The sequence below is a fragment of the Haliaeetus albicilla genome, chromosome 28 (genome assembly GCF_947461875.1).
Source record: "Haliaeetus albicilla chromosome 28, bHalAlb1.1, whole genome shotgun sequence".
NCBI classification, from domain to species: Eukaryota; Metazoa; Chordata; class Aves; order Accipitriformes; family Accipitridae; genus Haliaeetus; species Haliaeetus albicilla.
The window spans coordinates 3,750,289-3,764,886 of NC_091510.1; the positions used below are offsets into that span (position 1 = coordinate 3,750,289).

The 14,598-nt window shown below is 42.4% G+C and overlaps 1 protein-coding gene across 1 annotated transcript; it reads right to left on the reverse strand.

Annotated features, from left to right (window-relative positions):
• Positions 1-1,893: 1,893 nt before the first annotated feature.
• Positions 1,894-14,231, reverse strand: AMDHD1 (amidohydrolase domain containing 1). The gene is made up of 9 exons (XM_069773368.1): positions 14,057-14,231; positions 12,967-13,073; positions 11,895-11,959; positions 11,038-11,315; positions 6,739-6,964; positions 5,630-5,754; positions 3,172-3,265; positions 2,610-2,770; positions 1,894-2,156 (listed from the first exon to the last, which is right to left on the reverse strand). The coding sequence occupies exons 1-9, from the start codon at positions 14,191-14,193 to the stop codon at positions 2,042-2,044; spliced, it is 1,308 nt and encodes a 435-aa protein (XP_069629469.1). The 5' UTR covers positions 14,194-14,231; the 3' UTR covers positions 1,894-2,041.
• Between the last annotated feature and the right edge of the window lie 367 nt (positions 14,232-14,598).

A 14,598-nucleotide genomic window follows, 5' to 3' on the forward strand; every position in this document is an offset into this window, starting at 1 on the left:
GCATGAGAATATTTGAGGTTTTTCTTATGCAATGTTGGGCTCACAAATGCCTTAGGCACTTCAGAGAGGAGCTGCTAAGCATTGCTTCCCGCTCACCTCCGCTTTTGGCTGCCTGGGAGCAAGGGACCACCAGCTCACGCTGCAGCACGGTGGCCTCAGCTTTGCACCGCACCCCTGTAAAGCCAAGAGGTGCCACGCTGGCTGCACGCTGCGTTTCAGAAATGCCTGCGCTTGTACCCTGACAGCTTTCCCCAACTGTCTGCATAAATGCTATTTATGAAGGTTGTCTTGGGCAGAATGGACTGTGTGATCACATACTTCAGATGTTCTTCCAAGCGCTATAAAAACAAATATCCACGCTTACATCTGGTGCAACATCTGTTTGCACGAAAACGCGTCTAGTGGCGGGAATGCCATTAAATTGTTTTAAAAACTGATTTAATTGGTTAGCCTGGCTCAAATAAAGCATGAACAAAGATACTCTATGGGATGGCTTACATATTTTGGATGTTAACAGATGTGCCCAAGGCTCAGGGAAATCAGAAGGCCATAATAAAGCTCATACATGTTTGTGATTGATAGCTTTCAAATACCTGTTAATCAGAATGAGACTGTTGTCCTTCCTCAGGAGTCTCGTTCACTAAAGCACTCTGCTCTGTACCACAGGTCATGTCACCTGCTTATATCAATAATTATTTTTGGTGCTAAGTTCTTCATGCTTGTCAGGTGTATTTTTATGACTTCACCTTCAGAAAGTGAAGCCTTTTTGTTTCTGCAGCCATTTGGAAAGTTGAAGAAAAGCCTCAGTCAGTGTGTATTCAGAGACCCTCCCTACCCCAGACCCTCTGCTTAATCATTGCAACAGCTTGAACTCTCCAGAGCTGTATTATCCTTTTATCTATATACCACATCCCCAAATAATGGTACAAGCCCCAGAAAAAAGTAGTAGCTGAAAGAAAAAAGAAAGAGAGCTTTAAAAAACCCCAGGATCTTAAGTTTTGACATTGTTCTGAGTAGGAGTTATCATACTCATACTCAACTTGTCATCAGAAGCACATTCAAACTTCCATGAACAAATATGTCTGGTGTTATTTCAGATTCAGTCTAGAATGAATGAAATCGGGTCTTTTTTGGAGCATCTGCATGACGCTGCATGTGACCTCCTTTTAAATTTCAAGGCAATTGAAATTTTGAGACGTTGGCTGTACTCACCAGACCTCACTGGGCTAACTGCCTCAAAGAGTAAACCGTAAGGTTTTGGCATCACTAATTTCCAACGGTAGGCCTGATTCAACCTCTAACTTACAGTGCACTCCAACTTTCAGCAGCCCCCTGAGTGGTGCACCTGATTGCATTTTCCTCTCCTCCTTCTCCTTGTGCCTCTACAGCCCCGAAGGAGGTGCAAGATCCTCAGCAAAGGGAGATGTTGCAGATCGGCTGATAAGCAGCACCTTGCTGGGCTCCTGGCTGCTGGCTCCCACTGAGTTTCAAGGCTACAGAAACCAGGAGATTTGGTATTTTGGAGAGGTAGGATACTGTGCTTCCCACCACGACTGTGGTTCCTGGTATCTGCTGAGTTTGAGGCTGAACATTGCCTCGGGATGCTGTGGCCTCCCAGCACTGCCAAGGGCCATTCCAAATGTGCATGCCTGAGCCCTTGGCCCTGCATCACAGGTTACTTAACATCACTCTTCCCAGTAAATCTTACCGGGATCCAAACTTCATTCATTCATTGGTGGTTTGTCTGGGTTATTTTCAAATATAATAATTTTATAGATTAAAACTGTATAGGAAACCATTTTTGGAAACTATCTTACTTGAAATGGATACAATTAGGAATTATTTTCATGTAGTGGAGAGAAGGACAACACACATGAAGATGCACCAAATGGGTAACGCTTGGTAAAGTTTATTTGAGTAAGAGGGCTCATAAGGTGAGCAGGCAAACAATTTACCAGTAAATACAAATCTGATTTGTCTGTTGTGTTGAAATACTCCATGCTAATTTGATTATAGTAGCTTCCTAAATTACTGTCTTCTCTCAGTAACTGCTCATTGTCCCACACATCTCATTCTGATAGATGACTTTTCCTTTCACTATAACGTAGTTGATCAATGCTTCATGTCCCCCAAACTGGTAAATCAAGTGCTCCCACCTAAAAAGACCACAAGATGTTTAAGAATATCCAGACTGGCATCAAAGCAGGTCACATACCTAGTATACCTGGCAATTATAAAAGATTTGCTTGGACCATGGGAAAACACTGTACCATGTCTACATGTTGATCACTTGTTGCGTGAATACAGTGAGTTAATGTACAAATCAGTAGAGAATTCCTTCCACAAAATAAACAGGTATTATCTGTAGATAATTTGTAATTAGGCAAGGATTATTTGTAATATTAGCCCCAAAAGCCTTAGGCTTTATTTTCCACTGGAGTGATTAAGGAGCATGAATGTAGGTCTAAAACGCTAGCAGTGTCCCTTTTTTCAGATGAAAATAACTTCTAAAGCATGAGGAATTCAGTAACCTCTCCACTGTCCAAACATGATGAAAACCAAAGCCCCTTATGTTCAATCACATTTCAAATGACAATGGAAGAACAAACCTTGATGAATTTATGATAATAAGATCCCCCTGCTTGCCAGCCTCTATGGAGCCATGCGTGTCCGATTTTCCCAAAGCATAAGCCGCATTAATGGTGGCAGCTACCAGTGCTTCATTCATTGACATCTTCATGTTTACACAGGCCAGATGCATCACCATAGGCTAGTAGGCAAGTTAAGTGGAAAATGGGAGTTACCAGTAACACAAATAAAGCTGTTCGTGCCTGAAATCCCTAAGTACTTTCCTCCCTCCTTGTGCAACAGAAGTTGTCCTGCATAATGTAAATCTTGCCAACTCCAGAATAAGAACTCAGAAATCAGGAACTTTGAGAGCCATTTTATAAGCCTCTCAGTGCATATGAAGAATAGAACCCCTTCTGGTTTCAAGAATTTCTGGCAAAAACTACCATCACACATAAATAAGCGTGAGCAGTTGTTTAAGCAGGGCATACAGCTCTCTTTGCGGATATGAAGGCTGTTTTAAGTGTGCAAGATCTATACACAAGTTGTACTAGTAAGAGATTTCATAATTTTGTGGTGTCATAAGTATTGGGAATAGCTTACCATTGAAAAACAGTACGCATTAGGATTAAAGTCACTGCCAAGAGCAACTATAACTCCTTCTTCTAACATTTTTCTAGCTTGAGGTTGCTTCAGTCTAGTGGGAAAAAGACACTTGTCAGTACAATTCACTTAGTTATTATATGATGATTTACAAGAGCAAAAGTCATCACTTGGTTTGGCTACATTCACGCATTCAGTTACACTAATCCTTTTTGGAGACGAAAGCCCAAATTCTCCCCTTGGCTCCCTACCTATCAACCTACAGACAGCATAAATGGGAAGTGTGATCCACTGCTTTTGCAGTAACAGCATGTGGCAGCAGCCAGTATCAAGCCTCAGGCTCCAGGCCACTGAAATTCTGGTATCTACCCAGACCTCAGCCACTTAAGGATTTACAAGGTGAAAATATTCATTTCTCAAAAAAGTGATTTTCTGGTCCTTATAGCTTCAAAGACAGGCTCCCAAATATGAGCAGTGGCACAAGCAATGCAATAGTCCCTTCCTGATTCTCTTGGCAATTCGAAATAGTAAGTTGAGGCTGCAAATTTAATTTTTATAAATTAGAGGATTTTCTCACTCAGTGATGTTAATGCAAAAAATATCTTAAATAGCTTCAATATATGGAATAGCCATTTCAGAATTGTTCAGCCATTGGATTGATCTGGGTAGATGTTTGCAAGGGTGGGCACTAGGAAATACACTCTCTAAGAAGTTTTAGCCATAGTTGCTGTAAGGCCAATAGCGCCAAACGTCGTGTCCAAAAATAAACCAGTGTAACAATAGAAATGAAACATTAAGCAACTGCTGCTCAAAAAGTAGTCTTAAAAGCACTGCAGTTAACAGAAAAGAACAATAAATGAGATCTCAGTGAAGTGCTTACATTTGATATAAGACAATCCTCCCCCTATAGAAGCCTCTTAGCATATTTATGAGAAAATACCACCTGTTCGTGCACAACACAATGCTCCAGGAGTTAACTGTGTTTAAAAAGATTTGTCTGAAGAGCCGTTCCCCATCCTCACTTGTCTTTCCAGCCTCTGCATCCCCTGCTGTTCTCTGCTGCCAGACTCCTTAGAGTACTGCAGGCAGTGCTTAGCCGAGGCCAAAATGAGAGTGTTCTTACCACTAAGCAACTCTCCAGCCCAGTTCTGGTCATCACGTGAAGCCCTGGCCACTACTGCATTTCTTAAAACCAGGGGATAGCGTAGGGGCAGGACCTCCCGAGGTCTGAGCTCTCGTAAGTGGTGTGGAAGGAGCTGAGGGAGGCCAGCACAGGATGCACCACATCACCTCATAGGAACTTCTCATGCATTGCACATCTAATACTCTTTTATCCAGTATCTCATTCGTGGCTTCTTCATTTTTAGACTGGGAGGCCTGTGTTCAGTAAATAGTGCACTGGACACTGCAACAAATAAGGCTGCATTTTCTATGGCTCATTATTATCCCCGTCTCAGGCTTATCCTGAGTTTATAAACTTTCCACCCCAGAGTCTCTGGAGGAATACGTGAGTTACAGCCGCAGCCTTCTGCAGAGGTGGCTGCATCTCTGTTGTTTCCTTTACCTCCCTGCCTGGGATCAGTTTGCCGGACCACACGTCCTCCCCCAGATCTGTATTTTGGCAGTGCATGTAGTTGCAATCAGCCAGTGGTTCAAAAGCACGGGCGCAGGACACGAACAGCTAACCACAAATAGAAACACAAGCACGGACATAGAGGTGAGCACAGGTGGCGATGGCACAAGCCTCGATGCCTCGGAAAGCAGGCTGTTGAAAATAAACCAAAATCAGCTCAAGGATCTTCTCTTCACAGGAGGGGAGGTATTAGTGGGTCACGGTCCTCATCATCTAATTAATTGGCTTATTTTTGGCATTAGGGATAAGCAGGTGAGCCATCTATGCTTATCTGTAATACCTCCATGTGGAAAATAGTGTTCTTAAGGAGATTCTGCTCAGTGTTGCCTAGGTAAAATCAGATGAGATTTTTAAAATGTTATCTACAGTCTTCCAGCTCTTTTGATAACCAAAGGATTAATTTGCCAGCGAAACCTTCTGCAAGAGAGCAAATACATATATTGCAGATATAATTTGCCTGAAAAGAAGCCAACTCAGTTTTCAAAGTCTAAATGGATTAAAGAAAACCAGTCCAGTTTTCTTCTTAAATGAATGCCTGATTACTACCTTAGCCGGTCATAAGGGTTAAATTCCAGTGTTGACTGAACCACTCCAAATCTACTGTGAGACTTCTCAGAAGTAGGCTATCGCCTCATTTTGGAGGATTGCCACCAGAAACAAGACATAAGGAGTCTCATTCAGCTCTTTGTATTTGTGATTGTCTTCACTGATCCGGCCTGATGCGTAAGGCATAGATACAAGCTTACGCTTTTACATTAAAAGACCCTGAAACCACAAACATGGGGTTGCTGTTACAAAAGTTTTCCTCCAATCTAGTGGCCTTACCTTAGCATGTAGGCAGTTGTTGGTAAAAGGACAGCGGCGCACTTAGCTCTTGCCATCGCCGTGATGCCTTCATCACTAACTTCTTCCAGGTGGCTGATAGCCCGGGCTCCTAGTTCAGCTCCAAGCTAAGCAGATTTTCAAGAAAATTACTCACCGTTCTCAATTAATTCAGTAAAGCAATATTGTTTGCAAATGCCTGGAGGAGACAATTCACTACTAATGTAAAATTTACTAGAAGAGAAATCATAAAGAAAGCTTGAAAGAGCAAACAGAATACAGAGACAAAATATTTCCTAATTTACTGCAGGAAAAGTTGATCACAAAAAGGTTTTAACCATCCACTGAGTGGAAGCATACCTTCAGTGGTGTTTTTAACAGACTAACATGCAAACTATGCAATAGCTATGGATAAAACCATTGTCAACTCCTGTTCACAAAGTATCCAGCAGAAAATGGTTGATAAAACTGACACTGGTTGCAGAACTAGTAGTGCAACTGTTGCCTTCAATGGCAAAGTGCCAAAAAGGCTCTTATGATCAATCAAGTTTTGGGGGTTTTTTGGGTTTGTTTTTTTTTTTTTTTTTAATACAGCAGATAATAACTTGAGCAGACTCCACAGGAAAGAAGCAATGTTTAAATGATGGTGAAATATGGTCTCAGAGTGACTCTCTTTATCAAGATATTTGGGAGCCTATTCTTGACTAAACCATCCTTCTGAGTGTGCTCACATCACATCTGACTCCTTGCTGCTAACAGGACATTCAAGGAAAAAAGATTTTTCAAGTTGCATAGAAACCATGTTTTTGTCATTCTTGGGTTCACCGATATCCACCTTCCCCATCTGTATCCCATGTGGAAGATAAGCAAAGTCAATGTTTGATTAGGCAGCGCACGTTAGTCCCAGAGGTCAAGGCTTCCTCCCATGTCCTTAACTCCAAAGCTGCACAAGGGCTGCGCTTTCTGCCGTCTGATAGAAACCGGTGTCTATGAATGGTCTATTTCATCAAGTCTTAGAAAAGAAAACCTCGGTTTTGAAAACTGCAATTCTTTTAAAGATTCAGCTGTCGCAAGAGCAAAAATGGCTTAAATGAATGTTAAGAAAGACGTACCTCAGCGGATTTCATTGGATGCAGTTCATCACCATGAAAGTTAATCTGTAACCCTATATCTTTCCCAGCTTGAAGAATTCTCCTAGTAGACTCCAGATCAAAGACTCCCTTCTCACAGAACACATCTATATTGTTAACATGTATTTCACCACTTAGTTGGAGTTCTTTCAGTTTAGGGAGATGGTTATTGATAATGTCATCTGTAGCTTCAGTAGCAGTTTTCCCTCTAATGAAAAGAAAATGTTATGGAGCTGTAAGCATAACATCCCTGAAGTCTGGCAAACATTCAAATCATACATGCAATTACTAGGTTGTTTAGAAAATGATGCAAATACAAATAACTCAAAAAACCTTCAGATTAAAAAATTTAAAACTACTGTAATTCATGTATTCTCAAACAAGAGTTACTTTCCACTCAAAGAATATTAAATTGTATTACTATATATATTTTTATAAGGTTGGTGTTGTGGATGCTAACCAAGATACAGGATATTTTAAAATTAATTCTTCTGCTTTCCTATTCATATATTCTGACCTCCTTATACCTTATCCTAAAACGCAACTATTCAAAATATGTAAATGATTATTTAAATATGTTGAATGGTTTTAATGCAATATTTTTATGCAAGTATCAAAGCTCAAAGGGGATGTGAAGCACAAATCATTATTTTAAATTTGCCTCTCCTCCTTTTATATCATTCAGAATGACAGCTAGAAAACCGTTTCTAAATCAGAGGGGCCTCCCGAGGTTCAATTTACGAAAGTCAGAACCATTTATGAACTCCCCATTACACAAAGATAACCCAGGAGAGATCAATAAATGCCTTTGAAAGTGTGAATAATCCCAAAATATGCAGTTGAGTTAGTATTTTGCAATTTCAAGATCTAAAGATAAGTGACGTACTGCAGCTAAACGTCTGTGACATCTCAATCCTCATTTCAGGCACTGTAAGGCACGCACGGACCGGCGTTATACAAGTGCCAGGGGTGGGTGAGTTGGGAGCTTTACTGTGGCAGTAAATTCAAGAAGCCAAATTCTGCTCTGATTTACAGACAGGTTGTGCAGTTATAAAGCAGCGCAGAACCCGGGTTACGGCCCTTCTTTGGTTCACCTCTCGCTGAAGGGTGGGGGTGCTCAGGCTTTTACCATGCCAAACCTTCTCCTTTTTCTTCTCTTGCTCAGCAGCCTTTGGAGGAATTTGGGCTGAAAGATTAGGACCAGAGCCAAGACAAAACAGAGGGAAACACAAGTCTTTGTTTCAATTTTGGGGGGGACATAATGCCCAAGAATGCAAAACTGCCGTTGTTTTAATGTAAGAGACTTCTGCTCAGGAAATCACTTTGAAAATTCTTCCTAAAGATGAAAAGGGCCCAGTGAATCCTTGCCAATCAAAAAAAAACCAAAAACCAAACTTAGAATCACACGTCCCCAAAATCATTAATTTGATTCAAAATGATGACTAGAGGGATAAGACATCAGTTATTTCTTTGCCTCCCTGCTGTGAGCTTTTTAGGTTCAATTCCTAAAGAACTGGACATACTCCGAGTCTGGAAGTTCCAAGGCTGGAAACATTTTTTAAAAGCAATGGATGGGAACAAGGATCACTATAAACAGAGCAACCTTATTTTTCTCTAGGATGGCTCAGACTAAAGTAGCCTGCGCTGTTTGGCACACACTTCAGTAAGTACTGAGTATTACCAGTGCACTGTATCATAATCCCACAGAATAATTGTGTTTGTAAGGACCTCTGGAGCTCATCTGATCCTAGCCCTGGTGCAGAGCAAAGTCAATGTGAATCACGTGTCAATGGTGCCTTCTGGAAGCAGAAAATCAGACTGAATTACTGTATACCTAGAATCATGAACAGATACCCGAAGCAAGTTCTCAACATCTGCCCAAAGCTAATTTCCAGGTGGGAAAAAAGAATAACCAGCGCTGGCAAGTCTGGAGGTAGGCTCCTCTTAAGACTTCACATATTGAAGCTTTACAAGACATGCTACATATTGCAAGACTTGGCAACATGGAAGAGTTGACACCTTTATCGATTAAATGAACTTTCTGGTGATGCTTCTGCTCTAAGAGGTCAGACTTGCAATAGTAAATTAAGCCAAGTGTAAGAAGCAAGCAAATGGCTTAGCAAGAACTTCACAAAGCTGCTCGGGAGCAGCCACATGGGGATCTAAGCAGCGTTTTCCATGAGCAAGCATAACATTGCTTTCTTGTTTCACATTAAATAGAATGATTTTAAATTGATTCAATGTTAGCAGATTGGTGGTAACAAATTTGCTCAACTCTGATCATTCCAAAACCATCAGAAGATTATTAGACTTTTAATGGCTATCTAGTCAAGAGTTGCCATTAAGTACCTACAACAAAAAAGTGCATTACATTTTTAGACCTACATAAATCAAGACTATTTAAATAAAAATAGTTAAATTGATCTTACTCTTTTGTTTGTATGATTTATGCATAACTGAACCACAGGGCAGTTTTATGGAACATAATGCTGAAAGAAAACTGGCATGAGCTTAAGTGACTTGGAAGATGTCTGTTTAACAGCTTCTAGAATCCACCAAATCATCATCACATTTGCATAAATAATATCAAAGAGCAATTCCCAGCCCCAAGCCTGCGGACAACATGTTCCCCTTGAGATCCTCCACCGTTACTGAAGTTGCAGGAAATTCAGAGTTTAAAATTGGAGCTCAACAAAGCGGGATGCTTCCCTCAGCACGTTACTGGCCCAGATGTTCAGGAGCCAGCCAAAGGCTCTGAACATCAGGCCTTGGATCAGGGAAGAAATGCAGAATTCCTCCTGGTCAAAATAAAAACCTGAGGCAGAGACTAAATTTGAAGGGTAGCAAAAAATTCAGGCAAAATATTCTAGACATGAACATCTGAACGAAGAGAGTAGAGGATTTAGGAAGAACCAAACTGGAAAATACAGATAATTCAGTATTCCCTTCAGGAAACTTCCTCAAATCCCCAACTACCTTTTCTCCTTATTTAAAACACAATATCCTCACTACCTGTATTTTGTTATGGTTGACATGCATCAGTGGGGACAGAACTGTGCAGAGAGTGAGACAGTATACCTGTCTTTCCAACACATAAGATTTGATATATTTGTAAAAATACTGGAAATTATTTCATTAGTTTACAGAAATGCTTGAAATATTTTAGTGGGAAAGACTATCAGGTTTTAACTGAAATCCTCCCAAGGCTTTTTAGGGGAAGAGGAAAGGAAGGGCTAAGAAACATATATAGTTTGGCATAAAACTTCCAATTATATTTTACAGTTAAGTCCTCCAAACTTTAGTATAATTACTTGAAAGAAATATTTGGTGTTTTCAGCAGATTTTAGTTACTTTTTTCTTAACCATCTTCCAGTACTGAAGATGATCCAGGATTCTTTTTGAGTAACTACATTAACAAAAGATAATTTCCCACTCTGCTCCAAATACAGGGTAATTAGATTGCAAATAAATGTATTCAGGTCATGTTTTCTTGAATGTTGGAAAAGGTAGATTTTTTTTTAGTTGGTTTTTTTTTTTTTTTTAAAGAACATTTCTTAAAGATTGCCAAAGTATCCCCATGATGCTAAGCCTGCCTCCATCTTACACGCCTTGTTTTGCAGCAGCCTACTGCTTAGTCTTGTCAAAATATATGTTTCACATACACCCACCTAGCTAAAACTCCTCATTAATTCTTTCATACAATGAAATCTAGTAACTTGAAGATGTTATTTTCATCATAGAGAAAAAAATGTCAAAGTGAGAAAGGCTGGCTTGTTATGGTATGTCTACTAGAGCCATCAAAACAGTTGTGATTAAGCACCTTTACTTTAATCTTCTACTCATCTCACACCTATAAGATGGATGCAGTTCTTCATTGCATGGAAGCATAATTAAGCTTTGTTTACTGAGGTATATGAGGATTAAATACAGTATTTTTAAAAGCTCATGGCAGAGACTAAGCTTGAAGGGTAGCAGCAAACCCAAGCAGAAGAACTTTCTCTAGAGGAAACCCTGGAATCTGCATTATGTTCAGTGTGAGCATCAGCTGGAGGTGGGGATTCTGTGCTAAGCTTATGTTGGTATTCAATAGCCTTTAAATAATGCTTCCCCATCTTCCTTCAAACTAAAATTTAGGAAAGCCTTCTGTAAATACTGGCTATTGTTTCAAATATGTTATATTTTAGGAGGGCTGGGCAGAAGAAACCTTTCTGAAAACAGCAGCTAATTTTCAACACAAAGCAGTAATACTTAACAAGGGCAAGAAAAACCAAGTCATATTACTTCGGCACAGAATGAGCTCCACAGTACGTTGAAGAAATGCCAATATCCATGGATTGCTTAGCGCATTCGATCACCCTGAGCATTTTAAGCTCCGTTTCTAAATTTAAGCCATATCCACTCTTGCACTCAACCAACGTAGATCCTGCTCTGCGCATGCGTTCGAGTCGGTGTTTGAAAGTATCGAACAGCTCTTCTTCTGTGGCCTTCTGAGTGTGTTCCACAGTAAAATGTATTCCTCCCCCAGCCTGGTGGATCTCCATATAGGATGCACCTGCCAGCTTGGGGAAAAAAAAAAAAACAAAAACCAACCCCGCCATACAATTAGCTATTAAATGTGCATTTTCTGTCCAAGGGATTCTGGAAAGTGCCTTGAGGTCTCTTTGCAGTGAGAGAAAAAAGGACGGGAGGAAAAAATCCCCATTAATTCTTCCTCCCTCCCCCTCCTCTTCTCTCTCCCCTCCACTGAAGTGAAGAAATTATATAAGAAGCAACATAAAGAGAATTATTCTGAAGATTTGCTTCCCCCTGAGCCCAGGAGGAAAACCTATCTCTAGCTCAAAAAATTCATTTATATGGAAAAAGAGAAAGAAAAATCCAAGATTTAGGTGGTAATAGAAGGCAGCACTCCTGTATTGCCTCAATTAACGCAAAAATGTGTCAAGGCTGGCTGCAAAGGCTGCAGTTACACTCCTCTCTCAGTCTACCAGTATTCAAAAATCATCCCTCCCTCCTCCCTCAGTTAGATTATCTGACAGAAATTATATATTTTTCTACAGATGAAAAATGGGAGTCACTAGAAAGTAGAAATAGTTATGCACAGAAAAGAGGAAGAAAAATCCAGCTCTGTATGTCATTACCTTCATTGCAAACTCATGTACCCTATCACCAGCCCACACTGGGTGTGTATGTGCATCTACCAGGCCTAAAGAAAACAAAGTAAATGTACACTGGAGTTACTTCACTGTGTAAGAGAAAAGGTTATGAACATGCAAGCAGATTAAATGGACAGCAGAAGCTCCCCTATAAAGTCTCTATTGGTTAGAGAAAAAGAAAAATCCAACCAGCCACAAATCTAGGATTTTCTTCCAAGGCTATTAATTTTCTTTCAATTTTTTTTAGGGGTGACACCTTATGCAAAATGTGTCTAGGTAAATGCATCAGTTGCTGAGTTTTTTCATGTTGTTTTGATGACGTTTTCAAACCATGGAAGAAATTATAAATGACAAACTTTGAAAGACTTCATTAGACTGTAAGTTTGTGTTCTTTAAAAAAAGGCAAACTGCTTAGGCTGGGCTTAGTATGCTAGCACTTACTCTACCAATAGTCCATTTACTCCAGCAGGAGCTTTTTCTGCACGCTGTGAAACCAACACTCCTGAATGCCCAAGCCCATTGCAAACAAAACAGAGGTCTAACAGCTCGTGTGCTAACACCACTTGCAAAGTTTAACATGCAATAGTCTTGCCCGGGTTTATTTTTTTGTCAGGTAAAGTTGCAGAGTATGTGACTTAAAATCCTGCGCTGCCCTTTCGCCTCCAGCCGGCTGTGGGCAGGACGGAGAGACTGAGCTCCGCGCTGGACAGCTGGTGGGTGGAAATGGTACAGAAAATAGAGGTGAATCTGAAAAGTCACTCGGCGGGCCAGCTACGTTAGCGTTGTGATCTATGAAACAGAGGAGCAGATGTAAGACGAACCAAGAGGAGACAGAGCTCCACCGTGAAGCCCCCAAAAACATCCCAAGTGCTGCAATTTTCTCCTTGCAGCACTCCCCATGAGGAAGCTACGACGCTCTGCCCCTCAACACAAGACACTCTCAAACCAGTACTAAATACAGAGGAAAAAGGACGGAGGGATGTTTAATACACATTTACCTTGTCTCTAAGCACTTGCTGCCATTTGGCATTGTATCATTATGAAAAAACACACCTACCTGGTAACACACACTTCCCGGAGCAGTCAATTACTTTTTCAAATGTTGCTCCTGAAAACTGATTGCGAATAACATCTGCCCGGCCCACGGCTTTGATACAACCATCTCTGCAAACGACAGACAATGAACAAACGAAGCGTGAGCCCGTTGAAAAGCAAAGTGCTCCCTGACAGAGCTCCCGGAGCACCACCAGGGACCCTCAGCAGGACTGAAGACGCACACGGGAGGTGCTGAGCTACTCTGACAGATGCGCAGAAAACAGCGGGGTAACGCCGTGCGTTTCAAGTTGTTTGCCATAACGCTCTTCACGTCCTATGCGTAGAGCCCTCAGGATGATACCATGGTGCTCTTTCATTCTAACTTCTGCTAGACAACATGATTTTTCCCTGGTGGATCAGCAGAGGTACAGCATTCCTCCAACACGTATCTGCAGGGCGCTCTTCCCCTCACCGAAACCAAACCGTCATCACCAGCCTCCGCTGCCCAGACCTGAATCATACCCTTGGAAGCCGTAGGGATAAATCTCTTTGGGGCTCATCTTCCATTCAACAGCAATTTTCTCCCGGTGGAGCTCGAGGATGGTGCCGGGAATCCTACACCGCACCCGGACCTCCACCTCATCTCCACGAGAGGAGCTTCCCGGGGCACACGCGGCACCGCTGCCCTTTCAGCCTTGTCTTTCTCCGGCTTTTTGCAAGCCACTGGAATAGTCACCAGGAATCATCACGGGTACCTCACCCAAGGTACCTCTGCGCTACATGGCTGAGTCTTTAAGCAGCAAATAGCGGTTGGAGCACTTAGAAATGGGAGAGGCGTAATTCTATACATACATTATTGACGACCGTTTCGTTAATTGCAGAAATTACTCCTAGGATTGCTATTAGTTCACGTCGGTTCCCCTAGAAACGCGGCAGAGGCAAAAGAAGGCAGCAGCGGTGCTCAGCGCCAGGCTGGAATTTCTCTTCACGAGCGGTGGAAGCCCGACCACGTGGCCATCACCACGATACGGGCTGAAATTATCAAAACGACGGGGGCCCGTTTCGACGCCAGCAGTGACCCCCCCCCTCAACCCCCGTCCCCCCTCACTTACAGCCCCACCACCACGCTGGCGTCCCTCAGCACGGGCAGACCGGCGGCACCCTCCCGTAGCAGATACTCCTCGCCCCGGCCGCAGACCAGCACCAGTTGCTGAGCGTTCTCCAGCAGGAGACGGTGCTGGCCCGCCATGGCAGAGGGCAGCAAGGCAAATGGCGGGCGGTGAAGGAGGGGGGGGGAGCGGCCGCCGTTGGGTTCAAAGTCCCCAGGCCTGACGTTGACCCTAATCCCAACCCCGATCCTGCCCGGAGCTGGTCTTTGCTCAGCCAATTCCCAACGGAGGGTGAAGACACGAGGGGTGGGAGGCAAAACCGGGGCGGACGGTTCCTGCGGGGTGGGGGGGTGAGGATGGCCACGGCCACCCGCCTCACCCGTGCCACGTTCGGCATGTGGGGGAAATTTGGGCTGAAAAAGGTACAGGGCTTTCAGAGCACTGTTCCTGATGCCGTCCGGCGTGACGTGACAACATCCGTACACCGCGCCGGTTTACGATAAGCTTCAAAGCACCGGTTTTGCCGGGTGGGGATTCCCGGAGCC